Source organism: Crocodylus porosus, unplaced genomic scaffold (assembly GCF_001723895.1).
Source record: "Crocodylus porosus isolate Cpor-Errol unplaced genomic scaffold, CroPor_comp1, whole genome shotgun sequence".
Lineage (NCBI taxonomy): Eukaryota > Metazoa > Chordata > Crocodylia > Crocodylidae > Crocodylus > Crocodylus porosus.
This window is the reverse complement of record NW_017728910.1, coordinates 32257122-32283049: the sequence shown is the minus strand read 5'-3', so window position 1 is coordinate 32283049 and position 25928 is coordinate 32257122. Positions and strand designations below refer to the sequence as shown.

At 44.3% G+C, this 25928-nt stretch overlaps 1 protein-coding gene across 1 annotated transcript in view; it reads right to left on the bottom strand.

The window, feature by feature from the left end:
• Positions 1–25928, bottom strand: part of SLC9A9 (solute carrier family 9 member A9) — a 416256-nt gene that overhangs the window by 236346 nt on the left and 153982 nt on the right. Inside the window, exons 7-8 of the mRNA XM_019532963.1 lie at positions 12400–12538; positions 10501–10606 (exon numbers count right to left, since the gene is read on the bottom strand). Coding sequence (XP_019388508.1) covers positions 10501–10606; positions 12400–12538 — 245 coding nt within the window. The remainder of the gene's footprint in view (positions 1–10500; positions 10607–12399; positions 12539–25928) is intronic.

The following is a 25928-nucleotide window of genomic DNA, read 5'->3' as shown; positions in this document are numbered from 1 at the left end:
GCCATGTACCTGTGCCTTTAGGCTAAGCACAGGCAGTCAACAAGCCAGAGGCTGAATTGATTCAATCCTTGCAGGTTCATAGATTTCATAGATATTTGGGCTGGAAGGGACCCTGGAGGATCAGTCCCGCCAGTCCGCTTCTGACACCAATGTCCACATCATTGATGAAGATGTTAAATAGTACAGGCCCTAGGACAGAGCTTTGTGGGACCGCACTGGTCACAATGCACCAAGACGATTGGCTCCCATCAACCACCACCCTCTGGGTCCTACTGTGGAGCTAGTTCCCCAGCCAGTGGATCGTAGTGACGTCAAGGCTGCAGTTAGCCAGTTTAGCCAAGAGGTGATTGTGGGATACCAGATCGAAGGCTTTTTTAAAGTCGAGGTATACAAGGTCGATCTCTTCCCCCTTGTCCAGGTGATAAGTCACCTGGTCATAAAAGGAAATGAGATTGGTCAAGCAAGACCTACCTGCAACAAACCCATGCTGGCTATCCCTCAGGATATTGCCTTCAGCTAGTCTGTTAAGGATGGCCTCCTTGATAATCTTTTCCAAGACCTTCCCCAGGATAGAGGTCAGGTTGATGGGCCTGTAGTTTGCCGTATCTACTTTCCTCCCTTTCTTGAAGATAGGCATGATATTGGTCCTCTTCCAATCATCGGGCACTTCACCAGAGTGCCAAGAACTCTCAAAGATCCGTGCCAGGGGCTGAGCTTTGATGCTCGCCAGCTCCCTGGGTACCCTTGGGTGTAACCCATCAGAGCCAGCTGACTTGAAGGTATCCAGCCTGTCAAGGTGTTCCTTCACAAGGCCAGCTTCGACGGAGGGCAAGGAATCTCCCTCGCTCAGGCCTCCCTGACCCATAGTGGGCAGGGCCGTCCCATGGAACTGGTGAAAAACTGATGCAAAGTACCCATTTAGCAAGTTCGCTTTTTCCTGGGCATCAGTTGCCGCATCTGGTTTAGCAGGGGTCCAAAATTGCCCTTGCTTTTCCTCCAGCTCCCCACATATCTAAAAAAGGACTTTTTATTTTCCTTGATATTTGTAGCTAGCTGGAGTTCCATCACAGCCTTGGCTTTCCTGATTTGCTCTCTGCAAGTGTGGACTAAAGCAGAGTATTCCTCCTTGGTGGCGGTTCCAGACTCCATCCTTTGTAGGTCTTCCTTTTAAGACACAGGAGGTCCGCCAGTTTCCTGGAGAGCCAAGGGGGCTGCTGTGCCCTTTTGCTGCCTTTCCTCTGAGACAGGATGGACTTTGCTTGTGCATCCAGGATTGTTCCCTTGAGGAGCAACCACTCGTCCTGAACTCCCCTCTCCATTGGGTTGTGGCCTTTTTAGAGCCTCTCTGACAAGTCTCCTTAGCTTGCCAAAGTCAGCTTTTCTGAAGTCAAGGACTTCTGTATTAGTTAGTTTAAGTTGTGTAGACTGAACTGAGAAGCAAGTGACCACACATTCACTTGTGATCCTGGAAATGCAGACACATGCCTGCAATGGCTCAGGCCAGAAGCTGGGGGGGGGGGGGTGCTAGAGAACATCTCTCTGCAACTGCTAAAGGGAAGGGAGGAGAGAAACCCTCCAAGGCTTTCCTCACCTCCTTGCTTGAATGGAGGGGGTGTGGCCAAGCCTGGAGGGGGGGAACCCCTGTCAGAATTCTGTCCCTCACTCTCCCTGAGGGGGGGCAGTTCCGCCAGGGTTTTGCCCCCTACACAAGCAAAGAGTGGGGGAGGAGTGCATGGCTGTGCCCCAGCCAAGGGCTTGCAGCCTGAGGTGGGGAACAGTGGCAATGTGTATGGGGTGCATGGACCTGAGAGCACTGGTGCAGCCCCTGACTGACCATGCTCACTGCTTAGGCAATGGGCAGGGGGGGCAGGAGGGTACACCTGTGCCCGCCCTGCAAGCGCCGGCTGGGGAGTGGCTGTAGTGATTGGCCATCTTGCAGTTAGGTACAAGGGGACCCCTCCCCTCAGTTGCTGACTAGTTGCTGGGGGGGTATGTGCCCCCCCGATTAAGGCGGCACTAGTCGCCCATGGTGGGGAGGCCTTTCCTGGCTGCATTGATCACAACCCAGGTCTGCCTTGTGGGGAGCAGGGCAGCCCCTGCCAGCCAGGGGTTTGCAGGCTGAGGCAGGGAAGGAGGGGGTTTAAAACCCCTCCCTGGCCCCAGGCCCTAGCTGGGGTTTGCCTGGGGTGGGTCAGTCCCTGCCAGGATTTTGTGCCCCCCCTCCTTTGTACTGGCTCTAGTGGAGGGGTGTGTGGCCACACCCCCGGTCTGGGCTCACATGCTCAGGTGGGGGGGGTTTAAATCCCCTGCCTCTCTGCCTCAGCCATGCCCCCTGCTCTCTGCTCAACTGAGGGAGAAAATCCCAGCCAGGACTGCCCTCTCCCCACCTTGAGTAGTGGGGGGCAGAAGTGTGGCAGGGGCTGTTCCCCCCCAACTCCAGGGCAAACCTCAGCTGGGGTCTGGAACCTGGGAAGGGAGTTTAAACCCCTAGCCCATACAGGATCCCAGCTGGGGTCTGCGTGGCAGGGGCAAAGCAGCTCCTGCCTGGCTTTTCCCCTTCTCCCTGCTTGAGCAGAGGGTGGGAAAGTTAGGGGGGCTGGGGTCTCTTGTGGTTTGGAAGGGGGGATTAAATCCCCTCTCTCCCCCACCTCAGCTTGCTGGGCTGGCCGGCATCTGGCCACACCCCCACACCTCTGCTTGAGTGGGGAGCAGGAGAAAAGCCAAGCAGGGGCTGCTTCACCTCTACCAAGCAGTCCCCAGTGGCGCCCCTGCCAAGCAGTCCCCAGCCAGGGTCCCTTGCAGGGGGAAGGGGAGGTTTAAACCCCCTCCGCCTACCTCAGCCTGCTGGCTTGGCTGGCATCTGGCCACATCTCTGCCCCTCCACTCAAGCAGGAATCAGGGAAAAGCCTGACTAGGGCTGCTGCAGCCCTATCAGACAGACTCTGGCTGGAGACCTGGGCTGGGGGAGGGGGCTTAAAGTGCCCTCTCCCCCTCTTCCTGCCTGCCTGGCCCCAGGATCTCACCACCCCCCTTCCTCTGCTCCAGAGGCAAGTGGGGGGAAAAGCCTGGAGGGGTTGGTCTAGCCCTGGCAGGCAGACCTGCCTACAGTTGGGAGCCAGATTTCTCACCCACACCCCCTTCTCAGCCAGCCAGAGCAGTGATAATGCTCCAGCTAGGGACCACAGGCACAGAGCCAACTGTGTTCTCTGAAGCAGACAGCCCAGCCCAGCCTAGGACTGCAAAGCATCCTGGGATGCTGGGGGACTGTGAGTTAACTTGAACTGGGAAGGGGTCAGGGACAGAAGTTCCATAAACTGGTTTGACCTAAATCAGTTAAGTCTGATACTACATACAACCAAGTTTATCTTACACCAGATTCAGCCATTTTGTAAGTGGTTTAAGTGACTGAACTTCTGTTCTCTTACAGGCTTATCCCAGTTTCTGATAATTTAAACCAGCTTATGTGCAACTTTTGTCCCTAGCCTTAAGGATCAGGCTTTAAAGGGATAACTTGTAACAAACCACAGCTTTCTTGTTGGGGAGGGAAGGTGAGAAGGGAGCTCTTAGTGTAAGCCTAACTTCACAAGCTCCTAACTAGTGGGTCCTTTTGCATTAATTCCAATAAAGAATCTGGAAAAAATACTCTCAATTCTGAAAACAAATAAGTAAGTGAAGGATTGATTACAGAGTATAACTCCATGTGACAAGCTTTACACTTACATGGGCTTCTTTTCTACAGTAGTTTTATTTATCCCTCCTCCTGGACACTTCAGAGCTCCAGGGAGGCCTCTGTAATGTTCTGCAGCAGACTACAAACTGTCATGTTAAACCAAGAAAAGAAGGAAAATACCTTGAATCAAAGGCACCAAAAGGGGGAAAACACCATTGTTTTACAGGTGGATAATATTTAAAAGCTCAGTATATGTGGATCAATTGTAAAATCCTTTAAATCAAGGAAAATTTTCTTCAGGAATCAAGGTAGACTTCTTGGGAATCAACAGAGTTTGACTTCTGGGGAATCAAAGTGAGTCTTTTCCTGCTGTGTCAATGCTAAGCCTTACTGAAGTGATAAGGTGCATCCTTCAGCACAAAGTGATAAGCCTTACTGTAAACATCAATAATGAAAATATCCTCATGCAGTTCATCTTTGCTGGAGACGCAATATAGCTAGCACTTTAAGGATACTGAAGGCAATATTCGGTGCTACTTTCAGTAGACCTCACCACTGCAGAGTGGAAAGCGTGTCTGTGAGATTTTCAGTTCAGGGGTCTCTTGGGTCAATTTTATATCAAACTGATAGGAACCAGGGCAGGCTGAGGAAACATTTAGGCTAGTGATTTTCAACCAGGGTGCCACAGCACCTTGGGGTGGCTTAAGAGCCTTTCAAGGGTTTTGTGGGGTGCCACACAATAGTAGCACAATAGTAGTATTTAGGTGTGAAAACAAGATGCACAATATAAACCCCAAGATTTCAACTAGGAATTCATAGTGTTAAAAACATTCTAAGCTGTTGTGGTCTTTCTGAGTTCTTTGCAACAGAAGACTTGCTCTGTTATATTTCTGTAGTAAAAAATGAGTGAAAGCTAAGAACTGGTATTTTTTGCAGGGTGCCTTGAGTCTAAAAAGCTTGAAAACCACTGATTAAGGACCTTATCCAGGGGCCAGAGTTTGTGATGACATCTGAACTCAACACTGAAGCCCAGACGCATTCAGTGCTTGTAGCACAGTCATCTGTACCAAATGAGAATGTACTTGTCTGTTGGTGAAGCAGACCCAGTAGAAATGCTAGGATTCATTTGACTGTGGAGGGAGGATGCTGAGGCATGTCAATGTTTTAGGGAAGCTAACTTACACCTTTTTCTCATTGCTGAGAGTGGGCTACTACGGCATCATGGGGCAGTGCTTGTAATTTCACTACACTGCTTACCCTGCTTGTAATTACACTATGCTACTTCTGAAACACAGAAGAAAGAAAATGGTAATAATAAAAAAAACAAAATTTTAACAGAGAGATTTTCTTTACAAAATAAGTTCAATGAACTCAGGCCTCTGAGGCTCTAAGTCCTGAACTGCTCACAGTGCTCAAAAATACAGGAGGAGATAATGCAATATATCATTTTTTGAGATGACAGTAAGGAGGAAAACTGGTGGGGATCTTTCAAAGGTTGTGTGGTAGATGATGGATCAAAGGTGAATTGCAGCAAACAGGTAAGGGCAGTGAAATGACCCCCTCAGGGAGCTTCCCTCCTGTCAGTGGATAAGAAAGGAAGTTATAGTTGAAATCATTAGGGATTGCTTTGTTATAAGATAAAGTTGGCAAGAAACTCCCCTTGCAGAAGACTTCAGAACATTGGAGTTTCATGCCACCAGGAGTATGGATTTATTACAATTTTCACCTTTCAGAGAAAACAGCTTCCTCACCAGCTAGACTTTATTACTCAGCAGGAGAACACAGGAAAACATGTTGGGAATATGGACTCCATTTCTAGGCAGACCAGGTGGTGGCAGCTCTTTCAGGCTGCTGCCGCCACCAGCCCTGGTCCCATGGAGACTGGCAGGGACCCATGTGCACAGCCCCGTTCAGCCCTGGCCCAGGCTGTGCCTGTTCTGGACCCACCCTGGCCAGAGCGGACCAGCTCCAGACCAACCTGGACCCGTGCGCTCAGCCCCAGCCCTGGCCTGCCCCATGCCCACTCTGGACTCACCTGCCCACATCGAGCAGTGGCAGTGGCTGGGCAGAAGCTGCTGCTGGGTGCGGGGGAAAAGTTGCCACCTTCCCCTCACCACTGTTGGGCCCTTTTCGGTGTGGCTTCCCAGAGCCCATGCCTCAGCTGCCCTGTGACTCCTCTCTGCTGCTGTCACCACTGCTACCAGTGTCACCTCTGGGCTACCAGTGTCACCTCTGGGCTACCAGTGCCACCTCTGGGAGATTGCTGCTTTTCCCCCATGCCCAGCAGCAGCTTCTGCGCTGGTGCTGCTGCTCATTGTGGCTGGTTCAGAGCAGATGCAGAGTGGACCGGGGCTAGGGCTGTGCACGTGAGTCCTGCACTGGTCAGGAGCTGGTCCTCTCTGGCTGGGGCAAGTCCAGAGTGGGTACGGAGGGATGGCTGGGGCTCTGTGCTCAGCTGCAAGTGGGCACTGGTGGTGGAGAGACACCACAGGGCCTGTGGGCTCTGGGTTTGGCGAGCCGTTGCAGGGGTGGGGGTGCTGACTGGCCCTTGACAGCCCCTCAAAGCTGCCTATGTGGCCCATGGCCCCAAATAATTGCCCACTTCTATTCTAGAAATTCTTTCCACTAACTTCCTGCTATAGGAAGGACCCACTTCAAAATATGCTGCAAATGAACTTTTGCTTAAATATATACAGGTGAAGGCATTTGCATGTGCGAATATGTGCATCTGTGGTTATTTTAATGTATTTTTAATTCATACAGAACTATATACATAGAACTAAATGTATGCTTGGATGAATAGTGCACTCCAGTATTTACTCTAGACTTGTTCTTATTTGGATTAGTGATTGAGACACCAATTGCACACTAGTGAATTGTGTTAATTAGCAAGCAAGTGAAAAAGCAATTAATAAAAGTCAGAACACCACATTACAAGATGTACTTTCCTCATTTATTGTGATAAGTGTCTCATTTTAATTATTTATGATCTTTCATAAAATGCTCTGTAGTACATTTTGTAAAATTAATGCTGTATTATTAACATTGACCTCACTACAGCACTCTGCTATTAAATCTTTGCTTGCTAGTAGGAAGTGACTGCCATTTTTGTCCAAATTATAAGGTGCACAAATTAAGTGATATTATAGTGTGTCAAAGTCAAATAATATTTGAGCCCTGGCTCAAATAAATAGTTAGCTTTTTTTATTATGAGCTTTTTCATATAATGAAAGTCCTTCAGGCAGGAGCTGCATCTTCTTTTCTTTCTTAAATACATTATTAGCAACAATAAATATTGATAATTAATAATAATGTATCTTATTTTGTGATAATGTTCTGTAGTTATCCCAACGACAGGTTTTGAACAGTCATAATATACACAAAAAACATATCACTGCCTTTTATTTATACAGTCAGACCTACCTCTGTACCTGCATTTAACTAAATTTGATTCCATAAAAGGCTTTGGGATAGAGTAAGACAGACAGATATTATAGAGAATAAAACTATGTTATTTTGTGGTTGTGTGACATAAAAAGCTACAGGGAATACTAATTCCTAGAGTAAGTCCTTTGAAGTGCAGTTAGGAAAAACACCCATAGTAGCTGATGAAAATCAGGATTACCATGGACCGAGTAAAATAATGGGTTAAATGATTCCATATAGTAAATCTGATTTCTTTCATTCCTACTCATTTCTTTAGGAGGCAAACATTCTTGATAATGTCAGAATGTATCCTTCTAGTGAGTGAACGGAAACAAAGCAAGCGGATTGGAAAGAACCCTGAGAGATGATACTCTGCGGCAGGAATGTTGAACATATGGCCTGCAAACCACTGTATCCAGTCCACCAGTAGTTCAGTGCGCTATCAGAAGTGCACACCCTTGGCTCCACATTGCTGCATACCCCAAGCACTGCAGCCTGGCCAGAGCTCTGCATGGCTGGGAAGCAACACGGGGTGGAGGGTGTGTGACTGCAAGAAGCCATGTTTGAGCTGCAGTGTGGACCTCTGGCCAGTCAGCAGTGCCAGGGGCAAGTGACAGTGGAAGCTGGAGGCATGTGGCTGCACAGAGCTGTGTTCAGTTGGAGGCACAGAGCCTGGGGGCTGCCACCCATAGTCATGTCCATGTCCATGCTGCTTCATGCCCATCTCCAGCTCCATGCTGCTGCCCAAACATGACTCCATGTAGCTGTATGCCTCTGGCACTGCAACCAGTCAGAGCTCTGCACTACCATAGGCTCCGGGCTCCTTGCCGACGTGTGCCCGTGGTTCCATGCTGCCCAAATGTGGCTCTGTGCAGCCCCTTGCTCCCAGACTCATGCTGCTGCTGGCCCCATAACCCCACACATAAGGCCTGGGAGGAGCCCCTGCAGTCTAGATCCAGCTTGGGGTCTGGGGCCCAGGACAAGTTGGCACCCCTGTTTTATGGATTGGTACTTAGAAGTGTTCTCAGTGCATCCTGATTAGTTTTTTCCAGTCTCCCCATCTAGGCGATGGCTCTGGCCAATAGGTGACTGCACAGATTAACCTCATTTTACATGGATTCCATTAGCTTGGGAGCAGGAAATCACATCTGCCCTCTAAATCTACATCTTCCACTAAACACTGCAGCATGCCACTGGCAAACTGCTAAGTTAACTGAGGAGACAATAACTGTTAGATAAATCCCATTTTTGAATTAAAACTAAAAAGAAAACTAAAATGGTTAGTGAAAGCAGAGGATAAGAGCAATTTCGGGGAAGGTTAAGAGAAGATTAAAGTTACAATGAAACTGCTTAAAAACTAGCAGCTAAAAATATCCACTTTAAACTAGAATGTCAATTCACTGTTATTAGAGCCACTGCATTTAGAAAACTCATCTCTGAACTTCTGAAAGACTTCACGAGCTCTTTCTTAACAGCTTCTGACAAAAGCTTTTCACAGTGACAAAACTGAATCCTGCTGATGAATGAAACTTGCAAGGGTCATTTTTTCCTCATCACAACAATATAATAAAGAATTGCAATCTGAGACTAGAAAAACATGAATATGAAAAAAGACTGTAGGTGACAGAACTAAAAGGGTTGGTTTGGGTTTGTTTTGCTTGTAATACTTGTGTGGGACAAGCAATTTTCTTTTCAATGTCTATGTCAAGTCCTTTATTTATATGCAATAGCTTAATTTACTTGTGTTTTTCAGCTTCTTTTAATTTAATCTTGACTTTGCTTTCCCCTTAGTTTCTGGCCATTAAAATAATTTGCTATGGCTACACCAACAATAAACACAATCTATACCACTCAGTAATTGAAAATATATTTCTTATATTTTATATCTGCAAGAAAGTTGCCACTTCCCTGAGTGACTAATGGGAAACACTACAGAATGTGCTACCATATCTGCACTGAGCAAAAATGACATATACCAATTATTTTCTACTTGGACTTGCAGTCTACTCCTGCATTCTGAAAATGGAACTTGCCTTCAGTATTGCAATGCCTGAAGCTCTGAAATTACTGGAAGTGGTAGCAGGGTTTCCATTACAAACCCACCTTTTGGACATTTAATAATGTAGCTACACTGCATTTATTCCAGGCTGAAACATGACACCCTTCTCTTTAGCTGGGGAGCCAGTCTTAAAAATCCTATTTTTGAAAGTCATTATTTTGGGCAGAACCATTTCAACTTGAAAGATAATTTTTTTGAAGACATCTTGGTTTATTAACATCTTTATTTAGGCAATCAGATTACTACTTTGAGCCTTTTACGTAAATACCATTAACATAAAAAAAACTGTATTCAGTTTGAAAGCAGCGTAGATTTTCTCCTTATAAGGGGAAAATCTACCTTCCCTTCTGCATGACTTTAGACTACCTCTCTCTGCTTATTCACGTTGATATTTTATGGTATTCAGGCAGTAATACAGATTGTCTCTTCTGTTTAACTTGTGGCTTTCTTGTTAGACTTTCAGTTGCTGGCATAAATGGGGACACAGAATGGTGCATAAACTCAGGCAAGTATGGAAGAGTAATGAGAACACTGAATTTTATGCCAACACACAAACCCATTCATAAGTCATCCGAACATGCGACTTATTTCACAATGAGAAAAGTTTTAGCTCCATTGAAATCAGTGGGAGGTCAGCTATTGACTTTAGAATGACCAGAATTTCACTCAGGGTCTCACTGGCCATCAAAGCATTACAAGGATAATGTTCAAGTCAAAGTTAACGGTTCTTGAATGATTTTTTTCAACAAAACTAAATTGACTCTATTAACACTCAGGCATGCAAGCCTTCCTCTTCTAACTTCCCTTGGCATGAATTATGGCAGTAAATCATCAAAAGTGACAACTTCAAGAACATCAATAGAATCAGGCAATTATGAAACTTACTCTTCCAAATCATACACTGAAATCAGTTAGCATCCAGGCAGTACACACAAGGGACTACAATGTACATGAAGCTGTCCATGCAGTGAAAAAAGCAATTCCTGGGTATAGATTTGATTGCGACTCCCCAGTTGCTATCTCCATGTTGACGGAGGAAAGATCAGGTTTTTGGCTGTCACTGGGAACTAATGTATCTGCCCTGCCTCAAAGGGGATCTGGGTGAACAGGTGAACACACCAAACGAATACAGAACTTGTATAGAAAAATCATTCATTGTCTCTGTGAATTTGTGCTTAGAGATGAATATTTGCACCATCCACATTTCAAACACTGAAGTAGAGGCAAATGGATTTGGGGAACTTCATGAAAATGTATTGCTCAAATTAAATGTGTTGCTTTCCCACATTAGAGATATACTTCACAGAGCCCCATGGTTCTTGCTTAATTATAAAATACAACATACCTGTAAGACCAGCAGCTTCTGCTGACAGGAAGGCGCTCCAAGACAAGAGGAAAAACAGGCCTGTTTCCAACATGGGGAATTCGCACAACTTGGTAAATTTTGTCAAGTGCTACAAATTTACTAAGGAAATATAAAAGGCAGTCACATGTCAGGTTAAAAATGCCCCCCACCCTCCAAAAGGAAAAAATTAAGGCTAAAAAAAGAATTCCTACTCAGGTAATCACCAATGCAATATGTACCCAGTGGAAACTATAAAACTGTCAAGCTATATCATACAGAGGTTATGTTCCAGCATAACTCTTAAGCATTTGTGACTTCAGTGGTCTTAAGATTACACATATTCTTCAGCACTGTGCTGGATCAATGTCTAAGTGATCACATTTCACATTAATATTCCAGCTCTAGACTAGTTCTGATATCCACTTCCATTTATGGTTGCCTTTGAAATGTGCATATGCCATGTGGCATCAAAGAAAACATGGCTATGAAAAGGTGAAATGGCAAATTATAAGTTCAAAAATTTAAAGGCCCAAGGTTTTTATTATCTCTGTCAAATCAGAAGGTCATCTCTAGTGCTGTAGCCTTTAAATAAAATCCTGCTTAGTACTTAGAAATGGCCTTTCAAAGGCATCATGATGGAGAGGTCGATTAACACAAATGGTCCAATTCTGCATAGACTTGCACTTTGTTTAGTCGTTTATACAACTGTGCAAAGTGGCTGCAAAGAACTGCTGTAGCAACTTGATAGTATTTTACACAAACTGAGAGTCTTCCTGTCCCCATCACCCCCAGTTTAGGCAAGCTGCTTTAAAGATTTGTTTGAGTTTTGTTTCTAAATACAGATAATAAATTGCAAATAAAAGAAATATATTTCGTGTAGGGGTCTTAAAGCACTTTTCAGCCGATTATTAAGGATTATATCCAGTCTAAGGGAGAGTGAACTGAGGAATAGAGAATTATGTGTCTTATCTAAGATGACAGGCTTACTTGGGATCAGGGTTGGAGATGCAACCAAGGAATCCTGACTCCTTTTGCTAATTCTAACCTATTCACAAAATGTTTATCATTATTATGCAGCAATGCAATAAGACTATGTAGTAGCATGAATCAGTTAAAAGACAGAAACTATTTGGAAAATGAAAACAATGTAAAGCAAGTTTTTATTTGCAGGGCCTGATCCTGTAAGTAACAGGTAGGCCAGCAAAGAAAAGTCGAATTTCATGCTGCTTTATTTTTTTACTTTGATTTTCTCAGGATTGCTACAATACTAACAGGAGTTTTATAACCTGTGCTGGGCTACCTGTTACTTACAGGATCAGACCCTGCAATTAAAAACTTTATTATATGAGTTTTCCAGAGACTGAGAGCTCTGTGAAAGATGTGAGCTCAGTCTTCAGAGCAAGGATTCACCATACATCACCCTCCAAGCTAAGTCTGATCCAGAGATGGCACTGCCAGTTTCAGCTGAATCTTTGACTGAAGGGCTCATGAGCATGACAATTTTGGGGGTGGGGGCGTGGGATTGTTGATCTGAGATGAAACTCTGGAGAGTATCCAAATAAAGGATTAGAGGCCCTGTCCTGCACCACCAGCTCATAGTAATAGTCCTTATTCACCTGAGCAGTTTTGAATGAAATTAGGTGAATAAGGCTATAGGGGCCAGCACAGTATTTGAGGCCAGAATTTCAGCTAGTGAAAATCAGCTTTGCTGCACTGAAATCAGTGGAGCTGTGCCAATTTATACTGTCTGAGAATCTGGCTCTCTTTTTACAGAAGCTCTTCAAACACATAGTCAAGCTTAAAGCAAATATGGTCAATCTTAAAATCATGTAGGCAGCCTTGGAAGCATTTTTCCAGGCAAGTTTCTTTTCTTTTCACAAAACAAACAATAAAGGATATCAGAGCTGTGACAACAGCGTAGGAGGACCCCATGGCAAACGATCCAGCAAAGATCCCTAGGAAATTCCCCACGGATTGGAAGAAAGCAGCAGCATCAAATGCATTAGGATTCTCCTTGGGACTGTAAATTGATATAGAACTGAAAAGAAGACAAGGGGGTGAGGAGATAATGAATTCAATGACACTGCAACAGTACTGGAATCAAGAGTTAAAATAACCATTTTGTAGGGAATAAACAACATTGTAGGGACTCACAATATGAGAGGATACTTTCATATTTTGTTGAAATACAAAACTAAAGGAATGGAAATTGGGGGAGAGGGCTTATTTTCAAGGCAATACCTTGAAGTAGTTTGCTGCCAGCCAGTAAACATTTTTATACTAGAAGTGTCATAAAGAATATTGTTTCCAAGCCAACCAAACATTAAAACATGATAGGTGTATAAGGAATCTGCAGGGAAGATAGATAACTTTGAATTATTTATTGGCCATATGTCTTCAGAGTTGTTATATATTCAGAAATATTCCTGATAAAAAGTGCAGTTTTATGGCAAAGGCACAAATGGGCGATACAAATCACAGCAGTATGTACCAAATCTTCAGTAGTGATCTTGTCATAAACCACACAGTAGCTCTCTTCTCTGGTGTAACCTTTCATAAACAGAACTGAAAGCATGTCAACAGCCGCACAATATGAAACCTCAGGGAAAAACAAAATGAATGTTTTCCCACAGAAAGAAACTTCTGCAGTTGCCAGAGGTCATTTTTTATATCCACTGTCTGACTGTAGCCATCAAGAATGGTATTGTATGGGAAATTATGCTACCAATGGGAAGGCCATATACTTAAACATTTGTGAGGGTATCAGCTTTGCTTTTTGCTAATACTGACTTGATGCCCAGAATGCTAATAATGCAGCCAAGTGTGAATGCATTTCTGCTTGTTGTAATATTAAAATTAACAGATGCACAGTAGCCCCAAGCTTTGAAATACTAACTAAACAACATTTTGGATTTTTGTGGTTCTGTTGCTTTCAACACTGGAGGTCTTTTATGTTTTCTGTCAAAGAAAACCAAGTGAGCTTGGCATTGGATTCTAGAAAGAAGTTTGCATTGCTGGGAAATGATTAGTATTTTAAACATTAAAAATTCAGGTTTTTTTAAATCAGGTTGAATATTTTATGCTTATGAATTGTAAATGTATGATCTCTACAAACTGTTATCTGACATCCAGAGATCAGATGGAAGAGATTCTCTATTTTTAGAAGTACTGCATTCATTTATATATCTCCAAATATTAAGCAAATACCTGGAAATAGACCACTCTCTTTCAGATCTAAGCATTTGGATAGCCAAGGATGTATAGAAAGGGAAGGGAACACAAAAATAAGAAAGTCTGAAAAAGTACCAGATTCTCTGTGACAAATTCAGCACGTTTTGGAATCCTAAAGTCTTTTCTGTTTATTTAAGTATGCATAACATGCCCATCATGATGTCCATTAGCAGCAAGAGGTTATACAGGAAACAGATAGTGATATATGTTTTGGGAGTGCTGTGCATATAGTAATTGAGGCTCACAGCATTCTAGTGAGGCAGTTAAGCAAAAATTACAATCCCAGAGCCAAAATCTAATATTGATACCCGGGCTATTCACTTTACTTCAAAAATAGTTAAATTCAGAGGCATGATTTGTCAAAAGGTAAGTAAATTGAGTAAGTTTAGCAGACTCTGGCCCTAAAACATTATGTTTAATAAAAAGGCCAGCTTCCAGTCAGTATTTGGCTTTTGACATTTCCAGTTAGCTCTTAACCTCTGGCTATTTGATACCAGAAAGCAGACAGAGGGACTACTTCTCTTGCTTTCTTTTATTTTGTGAATGATTCCCACCTTTGGTCCATCTAACTGCTCAGATAGTATTCACAATAACAACAGGGATTATAATAAAACTGTGAAACTATCATTCTTGAAGTGAGAGAAAAGGGACATTTATGAATGGAGATCTTATCAGCTGTCATAATGTAAGTCAACAAACACATTTGGTAATGATTTTTTGTATATCTAAAAATGATTTTAGTTTAGTTGGTTATGTGTTGAAGGAGGCATTCAATTAACCAGAAATATTATAGTTAACACTTTCTGTCTCTTTTAGACAACAGAAGTACCCCATTTTTATCCATTATTTATCTCAAGTCAGTAAAAATAGACTGTAGCTTCTCAAAGCTGTTGCTTAGTTAATTATGAATAAGGAATTGATCTTTTATGTCACTAAGTTTTCAGTGGTGAATTCAACCAGATCAATCTGGCAACTAGCTTGAGATCATCAAGGAAAGATAATGCAATATATATAATGCCGCCCAGCACAAAGAATACCTGATGTTAAAAGCCATGAGAACTGTATGAAAAAAAAAACTGATATAGGAGGAGATTGCAGCAGCCAAACTTCATTTATAACCATTCAGATTTTGTATGAATCATGCAGGCCTTATGACACAAAAAAGAGCAACTTGGTTTAAAATAATGTACAAAGATTATTAAGGTTTTGTCATAAATTAAATGAGCATTAACATGGGGGAGGGGAAAACCCATCTTTGCTATTTTAGAGAGATCGGGCAAACTTCAGTAGTACCCAGAAAGAGAAGCAGTTCTGTTTTTCTTTATGGTAAAAGGATAGACACAGAAAGCCTATCACAAACTCAGAGAAACAAAACACACTCCCATGCTTGGCTTATCTTTATCACTGAAATGAAAACAAACCTTTGAGATCAATAATATTAGGTCCTAATGACATTGCCCAAGAAATGTATGCTTGCAATTATTTCAGGCAAGAATTCCTTGCCAAGTACTTTTGTGGGCCTGGAGTGTTCACAATCAAATAGGTTTTATAAATTTGCTGCTTTGTTAAACATTTTCTTTGCCAATATATCTTCTTATACGTAACAAATGGAGCTGTTGTGATCACTGTATCTTCGTTGTGACTGCTCATTTCAAGGCTCTAGTACAGTGTTTCTCAATTTTTTTTCATTCAAGGCACTCCCCATTGGACTCAAGGCATCTCTTCATAACTTTTGTGAAGTGAGTGGCACCAATTAAAAAAACTAATTTTTATACAGTATTGCATTGTTTACCTCCTTGCAGAGGGGATGGGCAGTGGAGGTGGGGCATTGGCTAAACAGGGACAAGCCTGAGCCTGATCTTATTTCCTCAGACCTTGTGAAACCCTCCAAAGGATCTGATAGCATCTCAGGATTCTGCTACCACATTGTTGAGGATCACCGCTCTAGAAAATAGATGTTGGCTGCTAAACAATGTAAGATTCAGATTCCCAGGCTTACTGACATCTTGTAAAGGTCCATTTCATCACTGTATTTCATTGCCAGGAATGTTTTTTTTTTTTTTTCTGATATCCTTTCTAAATATTCCATTACTTAAACCACTAAATGGTTCATCTCTCCCTTTAGGATTTACAACATTGCCACATAGTATAAATCAAAGGCATTATTTAGGCAACTTCTTTGTGTTTAACTGTTTTACCATTTCCTGATAAAAAAGTCACTCTGCACTAAGATGCTGCAAAGTGAACATTCTATCCTGAGTGAGTTTATTCACTGACAAAAATAAAGTAATTATAGCTTCATTGGGCAATAACACTTTCTGCACTATATAATCCCAAACCACATGGGCTTTTTAGCCACCATAGCACATGTAGGGAACTACATGTAGGCTACACATCTCTAGGGTGCCAGTGCAGCTGCTGGCATGAGGAAGCAGATGTGAGCCAGCTTGGGACAGTTGACAAGGATAATTAGTTGGCCCATGGGAATTAAAAAGCTCCCAGCCAGCACAACAGGAGACACTGAGTGAGGGAGAGAAGGGAACACCATGCCAGGGTGTCTCCTTTCTAGGACTGGCAGAAGGACTAACGGAAGGAGAATCCAGAGGGTTGTGAGGCTGGAGGTGGCAGCCCAAGCCATGAGATACTTCCCGGGTCCAAGGGAAACTAAGAAACTGGGAGTGCTGGAGCAAAACTGACTGAGAGCAAAGAGGCTGCAGTTCATGGCGGCAGCACCAAGCCCAGACACTCTAGCTGGTTTGGAAAAGACTGCAGAGGGTCAGATAACCCTTCTGATTTGTGTCTTTACTGTTTGTTTATGTGATTCCAGCTGGAAGGGAATTTGCCCCAGGGAAATAAGGACAGTAAACAGAGCTAAATCTGATTTCCCAACCTGCTACACATGGTAGAGAATACACATAATTTAAAGCAGACTCCAGCAGCATGTGAAAGTCAACTTAGCCACAGAGGCACCAAAAGGAAAAGCAGTGTTCAGCTGTTAAAGTGACGGAGGAAGAAGTGAAAACTATGGAGGAAACATAGCTAATACAGTTCTTGACCCAGTAGCAAGTTGCTGTTAGTGAGAAAGCCCAGAAATGGGAGGTAAAAATCTGCAACTTCAACAGGCTGATGCAACTACTGCCAGCCATAACTTGTTGGAAAGGGCCATATTGATGTTCCAGTATCTAAATATAGAGGACAGAAAACTTCAGAGGCAAATCACGGAAGCAAGTGCAGCAGAGGCTGGTCAAGCACCTATCCACCCAGGGGTCAGAATACCCTAGAGCCAGGAGTAAAGCAGTGGTAGAGGCTGATCACACAGGGAATCTGGAGTGAACTTTTAAAGGCATAGCTCCTTGTAGATGAGGTGGGTGAATGTTCAAACCATCTACATTGGGAACTGGAGGTTGAATGCCAAAGCCATGAGCAAGCTGAGGCTGAAGGGGCTTCCTTGAAGCAACAGATAGAGATGGGAAGCAAAGAAGGCAAAATCTAGGAACTTAGATGCCTGTTGGCAGCTGACGCAGAAAGAAACAAAGATATAAAGCAGCTAATTGAGGCAGAGTTGAAATGGGGCCAAAAGCAGGAGGAAAGGATATGAGCACTATAAGAGAAAGCGACCTCTGCTACTTCTAAAACTGGGGAAAAGGACTTTGCCAGAAGAACTGAAGGCACTAACAATTTGAAAATCAGAAGACTATCATAACAGTCTTAAAGAAACAGGTGGACATGCAAAATAAGCACCAATAAAAACTACAGCAAAGACTGCAGGACTGGCAAGCAAAGTACATCCAAAGTGAGCAGCTCATGTCTTTGCTACAAGAAGAACCAGCTAGTGTGCAGGCTCTTGTGGAGGATCTGATGTCAATATATTATCTGTATGATCAGGACTAGAGGTGGAAGAATGACAGTGTATTCCAAGGCCAGCTCACTCAGCTCCAAGAAGAGAACATCAGGCTAACAGGAGAACTGCATGATTAAGGAAGAGGCAAGCCATGAACCATAGGAGTTTGAGGCAGAGCTTAGCCAATGGAGAAAGAGAGAGGCCCAAGACCTGAAGCAGACTGAGAGGAGGACCTCAGATGATTCAACTGGTCCTTCTACATGCCTGCCATCAGAACCTCAGCTTGCACCTGACAGTGGGAGACCAAAGTCCCAGATGGCATCCAATGACAGGGACTCATCCCAGGAACAAATGGACACTTGACCCTCACCTAGAGGGAAGAAAGGTGGTCTCATGGCCAGGGGGCAAAGACAGGCCCCTGGACAACTATGTGGATTCCTCCCCCAGGGTTTCCATCCACTGGTGAGGTGAGAAGGGATGCAGAACATCTGGGAAAACCAAGAATATGCTAGGGAAGAAAAGAGCCACAGGAACCCAGGCCAGCTAATACAAGGCCTGGTCGACTCAGTACTATGGTGTTCGTGAGGAATCTTTGCTTTGGGTTCAACTGGCAAAAGCTGAAACAGGCACTCCAGATTGTTGGGATGGTGAGACATGCTGACATTTGGAAGAACAGAAAAAGGAAGAGCTGAGGCAGGGGGACTGTAAATTTTGATCACCCAAGGGAATCTGTGCAGGCAACAGCCACACTAAATGGGCAACTATAGTGAGGCAGGTCCATTAGAGTGATGTTGGGTAGAAAGATGGTCCCTGGCAGAGACAGCCAAACAGGGGGGCCACAACTGCCTTGGGACCTGAGATACTTTGGAATAAGAGCTGGGTCCAGGAGAAAACCGTGGGGTGGCTGGGGAGTCACGTGACTAGAAGGAGCAGGGCTTGGATTCATATAGGCCCAGGGCCAGAGCAAGGGCAGTCAGTGGTGCCCACAGGTTGCACAGAGAAAAGGTTCTGGGTAGGATGACTGTGGAAGGGCAACTGGTACACCAGACGGTGGACCAGCTGACCTGGGGGGCATGGAGTGGAAGACTTATATTTTATTTATGCCATATTATTGATAACCCATGGGCTTGGTTTTTTTTTTTTTTTTGGTGTTTGTCGCAGGGCACTTCTGCGCCCCTTTCCTAAGGAGGCTTAGACCTGGGAAGGGGAGATGTGTAGCGGACACTAGGGTGCCTGCTACTGGCAATAGTGATGCGGACTTAGCTGTCAGTCAACACAGCAGCACAGCCGGTGGTTGCTAAGGCGACCAATTGGGTCACATGATCAGAAGGGAGCAGGGCCTGGCCCTTTATAAGCAGTCAGGCTGAGGCCAGGAGTCAGTTCCATCTGGCAGCCTGAGCAGCAGGAAGCTCTGCTGCAGAGCCGAGCTGAGCTGAGCAGCCTGACCACCCGAGCGTCGGCATTATGATACGGGGTGGAGAGAACCCTGACAGGGAGATGGAGAATGGCCAGGGTGGCGCTGAACGTATGTTATAGCCAGGAGGCTTATTTTGAGTTACAGCCGGTTGGCTTAAGACTTTGAGTTTCTGTTGGGTTGTTTGTGTAAAACCGGAGGACCGGGTGAGGCTGTAGGGGAAGGAGGAGGCCTCAGGGGAGCGCCCCAGCTGCGTGGGGGGTTCCTGGTGCCTTTGGAGGGCATGGCAATTTGGCACCAATGAGGGCACAGCAGGTGGTGCACTGTAGGGTGGCATGTGTTGTGGGGTGTCCCGACCCCAGCCCAGTGGGGTGATATCAGGCGGAGTTAGTGAGGTGTCCTGACTGCAGCCCAGCAGGGCGACATCGGGCAGAGATAGTGGGTGTCCTGATCCCAGGCCAGTGGGGCAGTATTCGGGAGCAGAGCCCAAGCATAGGACCTAGAAGTAGGGTCAGGGGGCCAGGCACGGCTACAGGCCACCTGAGCCCCAAGTGCGGGAAGCACGAGCACAGGCCCCAGTGCGGGCGGGAGCGCGAGCACAGGCCTGAGGTGAGGGCAGGGGAGTGTGGGAAGCGCGAGTAAGAGCCTGGAGAAGGGTGAGTGCGTGGTGGGAGGCCCCGGAGAGGGCGCGTGCATATTGGGAGGCCCCGGAGGGGGCGCGTGCATAAGAGCGAGATGACCCAAGAGGGGTCATTAAGACAAGTGTTGACACGAGAACGTCCGGCACACCTGCAAGGCTTGGAGCATGCTAAAGGGGAGGTTGGAGGCACGCATAGCCCATAAGGCTGGGGTGCACCAGGTCACCCTTTACAGGATAGGGGCCAGTATAAGAGCACCGGGTCCAAGGGGCCAAGTAAGGCAGCCTCCCATTACTCCTATAGGAACAGCAAAGTTGTGGCGGGTGAGATTGAGGGTGCTAAACAGGCAACTTGGCACGGTAGAGGCGCCAGGGGAGATCACGGCCGCTCCTGTGCCCCGCCCCATGACAGTGTTTTAAAAATATATCTTGTGGTTATTTAATGGGGAGGTTTGGAGGCTACAATGGGTACCTGCAGAGGTGGTGGGGGAGAACACCATGTGATGGTGGGTGCCAAAGGGAGCCCAGTGCTTGAGGGCACATTAATCAGAGAACAGCTTTGCCCTGGGCAAGGGATGCACAGGAGAGCTGTGACACTGAAGCCATCAAAATTTGGGCCAAAGCCCCAAAAGGTCAAAACCAGGGCCAGGAGACTCAGAATCAGGGAAAGACTGAGTAAGAAGGGATGGCTAGAGCTGAGGAAAGCAATAGCAATGGCCCAAACCAGGACAACTAAGGCCAGAACCTGAGGCCTGAAGCTGTCAAAGCTAAGGCCAGAGTCAGAGAAAGATGGAGTGGGGGATGGACATCTAAAGCTGAAGGAAGTGATACCTGTGGCCTAAGATGGGAGAAGCCAAGGCCAAAGCCCAAGAAGGGTGAAATCATTAAGTGTAAACATCTACAAGGCATCTGTGTGTCTAAGAATAAACATCTGTGAGGCATTGGTATGGCAGGGGAGAATGGAATCCAGGACAGAAATAAGCCTTTATGGCAGCTAGACTGTGGACAGACTAGGAGGGTCCTACCTAGTGCCTGAGGGGGATAAAGATATAGAAGAGGGGTCCCCTCTTGGTGGGGGTGTGTGTGAAAGGTGTTGCATGCACACTATACATCTCTGGGGCAACAGTGCAGCTGGAATGAAGAAACAGGTGCTAGCTGACACCAGAGAGTTGGGACGGCTGATAAGGATAATTAGCTCACCCATGGGAGTTAAAAAGCTCTAAGAAAGTGCAACAGGAGAGACTGAGTGAGGCGGAAAAAGTACCACACTAGGGTGCCTTCCTTCCAGGTCTGGCAGAAGGACTAACGGAAGGAGAAACTGGAGGGCTACAAGGCTGAAGATGGCAGCCTAAGCCAGGAGATTATCCCCAGGTCCAAGGGAAATTTAAGAAACTGGGAGTGCTGGAGTGAAATGGACTTAGAGGAAAGAGGCTGGAGCTAGCGGTGGCATCAAGCCCAGGTACTGTAGTCGGTCTGGAAAAGACCACAGAGAATGAGAGTGCTTCCAGGTGCAGCAGCCCAGAGCCAGCATTGGGCTGCCCTGTGTCTCCACTGCATCATCGCTGCCTCTGGGCTGCCCCATGGAGCAGCAGTAGCAGCAGAGCAGACGCAGGGCAGCCTGGTGCCAGCTCCAGTTGGCTGCACCTGGAAGCACTGGCAGTGGGAAGGGGAAAGGCTTTTCCCCCGTGCTGAGCAGGTGTTTTTCTCTCTCGCCGCCACTGCTCAGTAGGATGGGGGAGCCCGGGAAGGGGCTCACGCTGCTGGACATTATGATGGGCTGCTGCTCCAACCAAGGTCCCTCCACAGCCAGCCTGTAGGGCCCCTTGGGGAGGGCAGGGATGGATGGAGTTATCCCTCTTCCCTCTGTCTTTCTGCAGAGGGAACAGCAGGGACCTATTCCACTGCAGTGAGCCAGTCTCCCCTCTACCCTGGCTGCCGTTAGGGATAGAAGGGAAAATAACACCCCCTCCCTGCCTCCTCTGCCTTCAGGGCCGTCATGCCTGGTGCTGCAGCAGGAGTGGGGAGCAACTGGCAGACCTGGCTCAGGTCCCTGCTGGTGGGACGGGGGGGGGGGAGGAATTAAACCTCTCTCTGGCCAGACCCCCACCTGTGCATGTCCCTACTCCGACTGGGGAGCAGAGGGGTGGGACTAGCCTGGCTGTGCTGGAGCAGACAGCTCATCCCAGAGAGCATGCCAGGATGCTGGGGGGTCTCTGGTTTATCTTAAACCAGCAAGAGATCTGGGACAGACGATGCATAAACTGGTTTGAGCCAAATCAGTTAAATCTGATACATTCACCAAAGTTTATCTTAAACCGATTTTTGGTCATTTTCAAACTGGTTTATGTGCACTGAATGTCTGCTCTGTTACAAGTTTAAACCAGTTTCTGATCACTTAAACTGGTTATTTGTAATGTCTGTCCCTAGCCCTATAGGGAGTGACATACTAGTTCTACTGAATCGGTGGCAATACATCCAATGATTTCAATGAGGACAGGTTTTCACCTTTATGTTTTATCTTTTTTTATCCTGTATCCTTTTTCCTTGTTTTATCCTTTTTTCCCTTTATCATTTATCCTTTTTCCTTTGTCCTTTTTACTCAATGGTGAGTATATCCTGAATGTTTACCCCCAAGCTATTTATTTCATTGAAATCCAAATCTTACTAGATAACACCTTACTGTCTAACTTTGGTTCCTTTTCCTTGCAAGACGGCTCTAAGAATGGTCTGCATGAGACCTATTTCTCGTAGTCAGCTTTCTCTTTCTGATGCCAAGGAGTGAGCTGCACTAGCCCAAAACCATATGCAAGAGACTGTAAATGTAACTTATTATTTATATTTCAAACAAGATTTGTAAGTATTTAAGCTCTGCTAATTCTTAAACTAGTACTGAAGCAAAATAGAAACTTTTAGTTTCTAATGGAGGGCTGGATTAAAGTTAAATGTAAGCCAGGGAAAAAGAGAAATTGGAAACCTTTTTCTTAGGTTGGCAAACAAAGTGATCTAATGAAGCAGCTATGTTTTAACCCACCCGCAGCATAAAGTTAAGGGTGATTACAAAGAAGAAAAGTCGATAAAGGTGGGATGAAATGTCTCACCCACAGTCAGAATGGCTGCAACTATGACATTTAACCCTTCCACCTCAATTTCCCCATCTTGAAGACTGAGTTAATAATACTTGACTAAGTACAACACTTCACAAGGGAGTTGTAAGGGTTAGCTGGTGTATATCCAGTGCTTTCAACATGTGAATTGGTATGTATTGATGATACTAAACTATTCCATATTTCCTGTCTTCCAATGTTCTCAATGAAGTTTTTTTTTTGAAGCACTTACAAAATAATGGCCATCTGCCAATGGATATATTATTAAAGAAGTATGTATTATTCTTAAAGAAGGATACATACAATGTGTAGATGGTGCATAAATATTGTATACATTTGGATGGTATCTCTCTCAAGAGAGAAAAGGGAATTTACAATGCGTATCAAATATGGCCCTGATCACCTTGCTTGTTTCTCGTTCTTGCTTTCCTTTCATCTGTTCTGATCTTCTTAGACTGAATGTTCTGCAGGTCAAGAATGTATTTTTTTCTATGGTGTTGTATAACAATTAGTACTACAGAATCCACAGCACTGAACGAAGACTTTGAGTGTTACAGAAGGAAAAAATAAAACAGTAATAAATCTTTTAAACTAAAAACTAAATGGTTTATTTCTCATGTCCCTACTTATCTCCAAATTTATTCATGACAGACCGTATTTCTACCATAAGAATTTTCTGACCTGAGATGGGTAAAATGTTGGTGTTTGTTTGTTTGGTGTTTTTTTTTTTTTTTTTTTTTTTTTAAGTAATCTAAGCCATTTGAGGATTACAGCATAAATTTGTCAGGATGTCATGAAAGTGTTCTGAGGAGAACACTGTAGATGAGATTAAATCTTGCATTCAACCTTTTATTCTTGATTAGGCCCATCTTGCCTAAAGCTAGTGTGACAGTATCAAATAAAGAGCTGTTAATCAATTGCAAGCAACAGTACAGCATAAAGAAGCCCCAATTTTTAAACAAGCCAAAATGAGTGACACTTGCTGCAGTTTGGCTGTTTTAAAAAAAACATGATGCAGAAAAACTACTGCAGTACGTGAACCAGAATACGCTACAAAGAGCAGAGGATTTCTAATAAAGTAGAACAGATGATAAGCAACGATGTCAAACAATACTGATAGGGTTTCATTTCTATACAGATTCAAGAGATTCTCTTCTTGTATCATACTAGGCTATAACTAAAAAATGGTATTAATGAACAGGTGCTTGTTTCTCAGTTTCATTTATATCCTTATTTTTAGCTACAGATCTATGTGACAAGTATGGCAAGAAAAGCTTATGATCTCAGGAATGGAATATTTGTTTCTATTTGCTAGGTTAAATTACTCTGTTAATCAGCAGCCCTTTTTGTTGTTGTATTTCATGACTAACATATTTGGCAAAAAAGTATATTAAGGAGAGCATGGAATCACACCTGACATTACAGGAAAGAACCAGAAAAACAAGAACACTGCATTAAATCAGAAGGGGCCTTCTGTTGATACGTAATTTAAGAAGCACATGGAGATTTTATCATTCCCAAAGAAAAATATGATGAGATGGTAAAAATAAAAATCTACTTCTCCAGAGTTCCAGGTTGTATTTAAGAAGGAAGCTGGAAAGTTCTCTTTCTCAAAATGTTTTTTTGCAAATATAGGTAGCATACACTGATATGTTATTAAAATGTGGGGTTTACAGAGAAACATCTAAACTCAAACAGTTTTTTTATATAATTTTTAACTATGTAATTTCTCCTTGATGCTGCAATAAAATAATAGAAACCACCTTAAAGGTGTTGAAGCAAATACAGCAACAAAATCATAATTCGTGCTAGTTTCCTGCAATGTAGTCATCGGCACCCAAAGCTGGGTTTGAAAGTGCATATGTTTCACCAGATACAAACACCTACTCTTAACAAACAATATAACATAACACTGTAAGCCATTAAAATCTGGCAACCTCCCTGCTTCTCACAAAAAAAAAACATCTTAAGCTACTAATGCCGGTGGAGCTGAACTGAGTTAGGACCTCAAGCCAACAAAAGCAGATGAGATGTAGATGCTAGATTTTCTATCCATAATGGGCAATGAGGAGAAATTCTAGTTCAGGAATATATTATGTCCAGCAAAAGCAGCCAATTGCATTGGCTGTAGAGATTGATTTTGGCAGTTTTCCTCTGAAGAACCTGTTCTCTATGTATCTAAGTGGGGATTTAGGGAATCAAACACTATTTAGGTGAATTACAAATGTTTAAGCCACTGGTAAAACAAACAAACAAAACACACAGCAGATTGCAGATAAAATACATTAAAAGAATATAGAAAGTATTCAATTAAATTTCCTTGATTATACAAAACCTTTTCCCCCACCACTTGGCTCTTGACATTTGGAAGTGTTTATAGACTTAAGACTGCAGAAGAGCTTTTAAAAAGCTACATTTCTCTCTCTTGGACATCTAGAGCTTGCTGTTCATATGTACGCAAGAAGTTTAAGTCAGGCTACTGATAACACTCAGCTGGTTGGCAGTTCATTCACCTCCCTTTTCCTCCACATATCCAAAAGTGCATTCTCCTTGACAGTCTAAACACTGTAGCCATAATCCAACTGAACTCCAAGGTCACATCAGGAGCCATTCCCAGCACAATCCTAAATTTTTAATTTGAGGAAAGGAGGCAACTACTATAGATTAGTAGCCATTTTCAAAGCTATTATCTGACTATGGTCAGTTTCAGTTCGCTTTTTTTTGTCAGACGGACATTTGTTCTTATTTATGGGTTTTTAGCCCATTTGGGGACATTAATTTCTTCCAGGGTGGCTTTTAAGAAGCATTTTGATCACTTATTTCTGGTTACCATGTACTGCTGTAGCAGGTAAAACTTTTACCATTTGTAGAAATTTCCCTAAAGCATCTGTGTTGCTCACTGCAAGCTGGCAAGCTAGCAGCTTCCACAGCAACATTTATCATGGACAGGTAATCCTGTCACAGGCATAATGGAAATCACTACTCTGATCATTTACCACTGTCACGGGGTCACATAGGTGCCCCGTGATTGTGAGGGTGATTGGCAGAGCTGCCAATCACCCGGGCAGCTCAGGTGCCTGGTTGCCAGGACAACCAGGTGGTCACATGGCCGGAAGAGGGCAGGGCCTGGCCTTTATAACCAGCTTAGGCCAGAGCCTGAGACACAGTTCCCTTCTGGCTGCTGCAGGAGCAGGAGCTCTG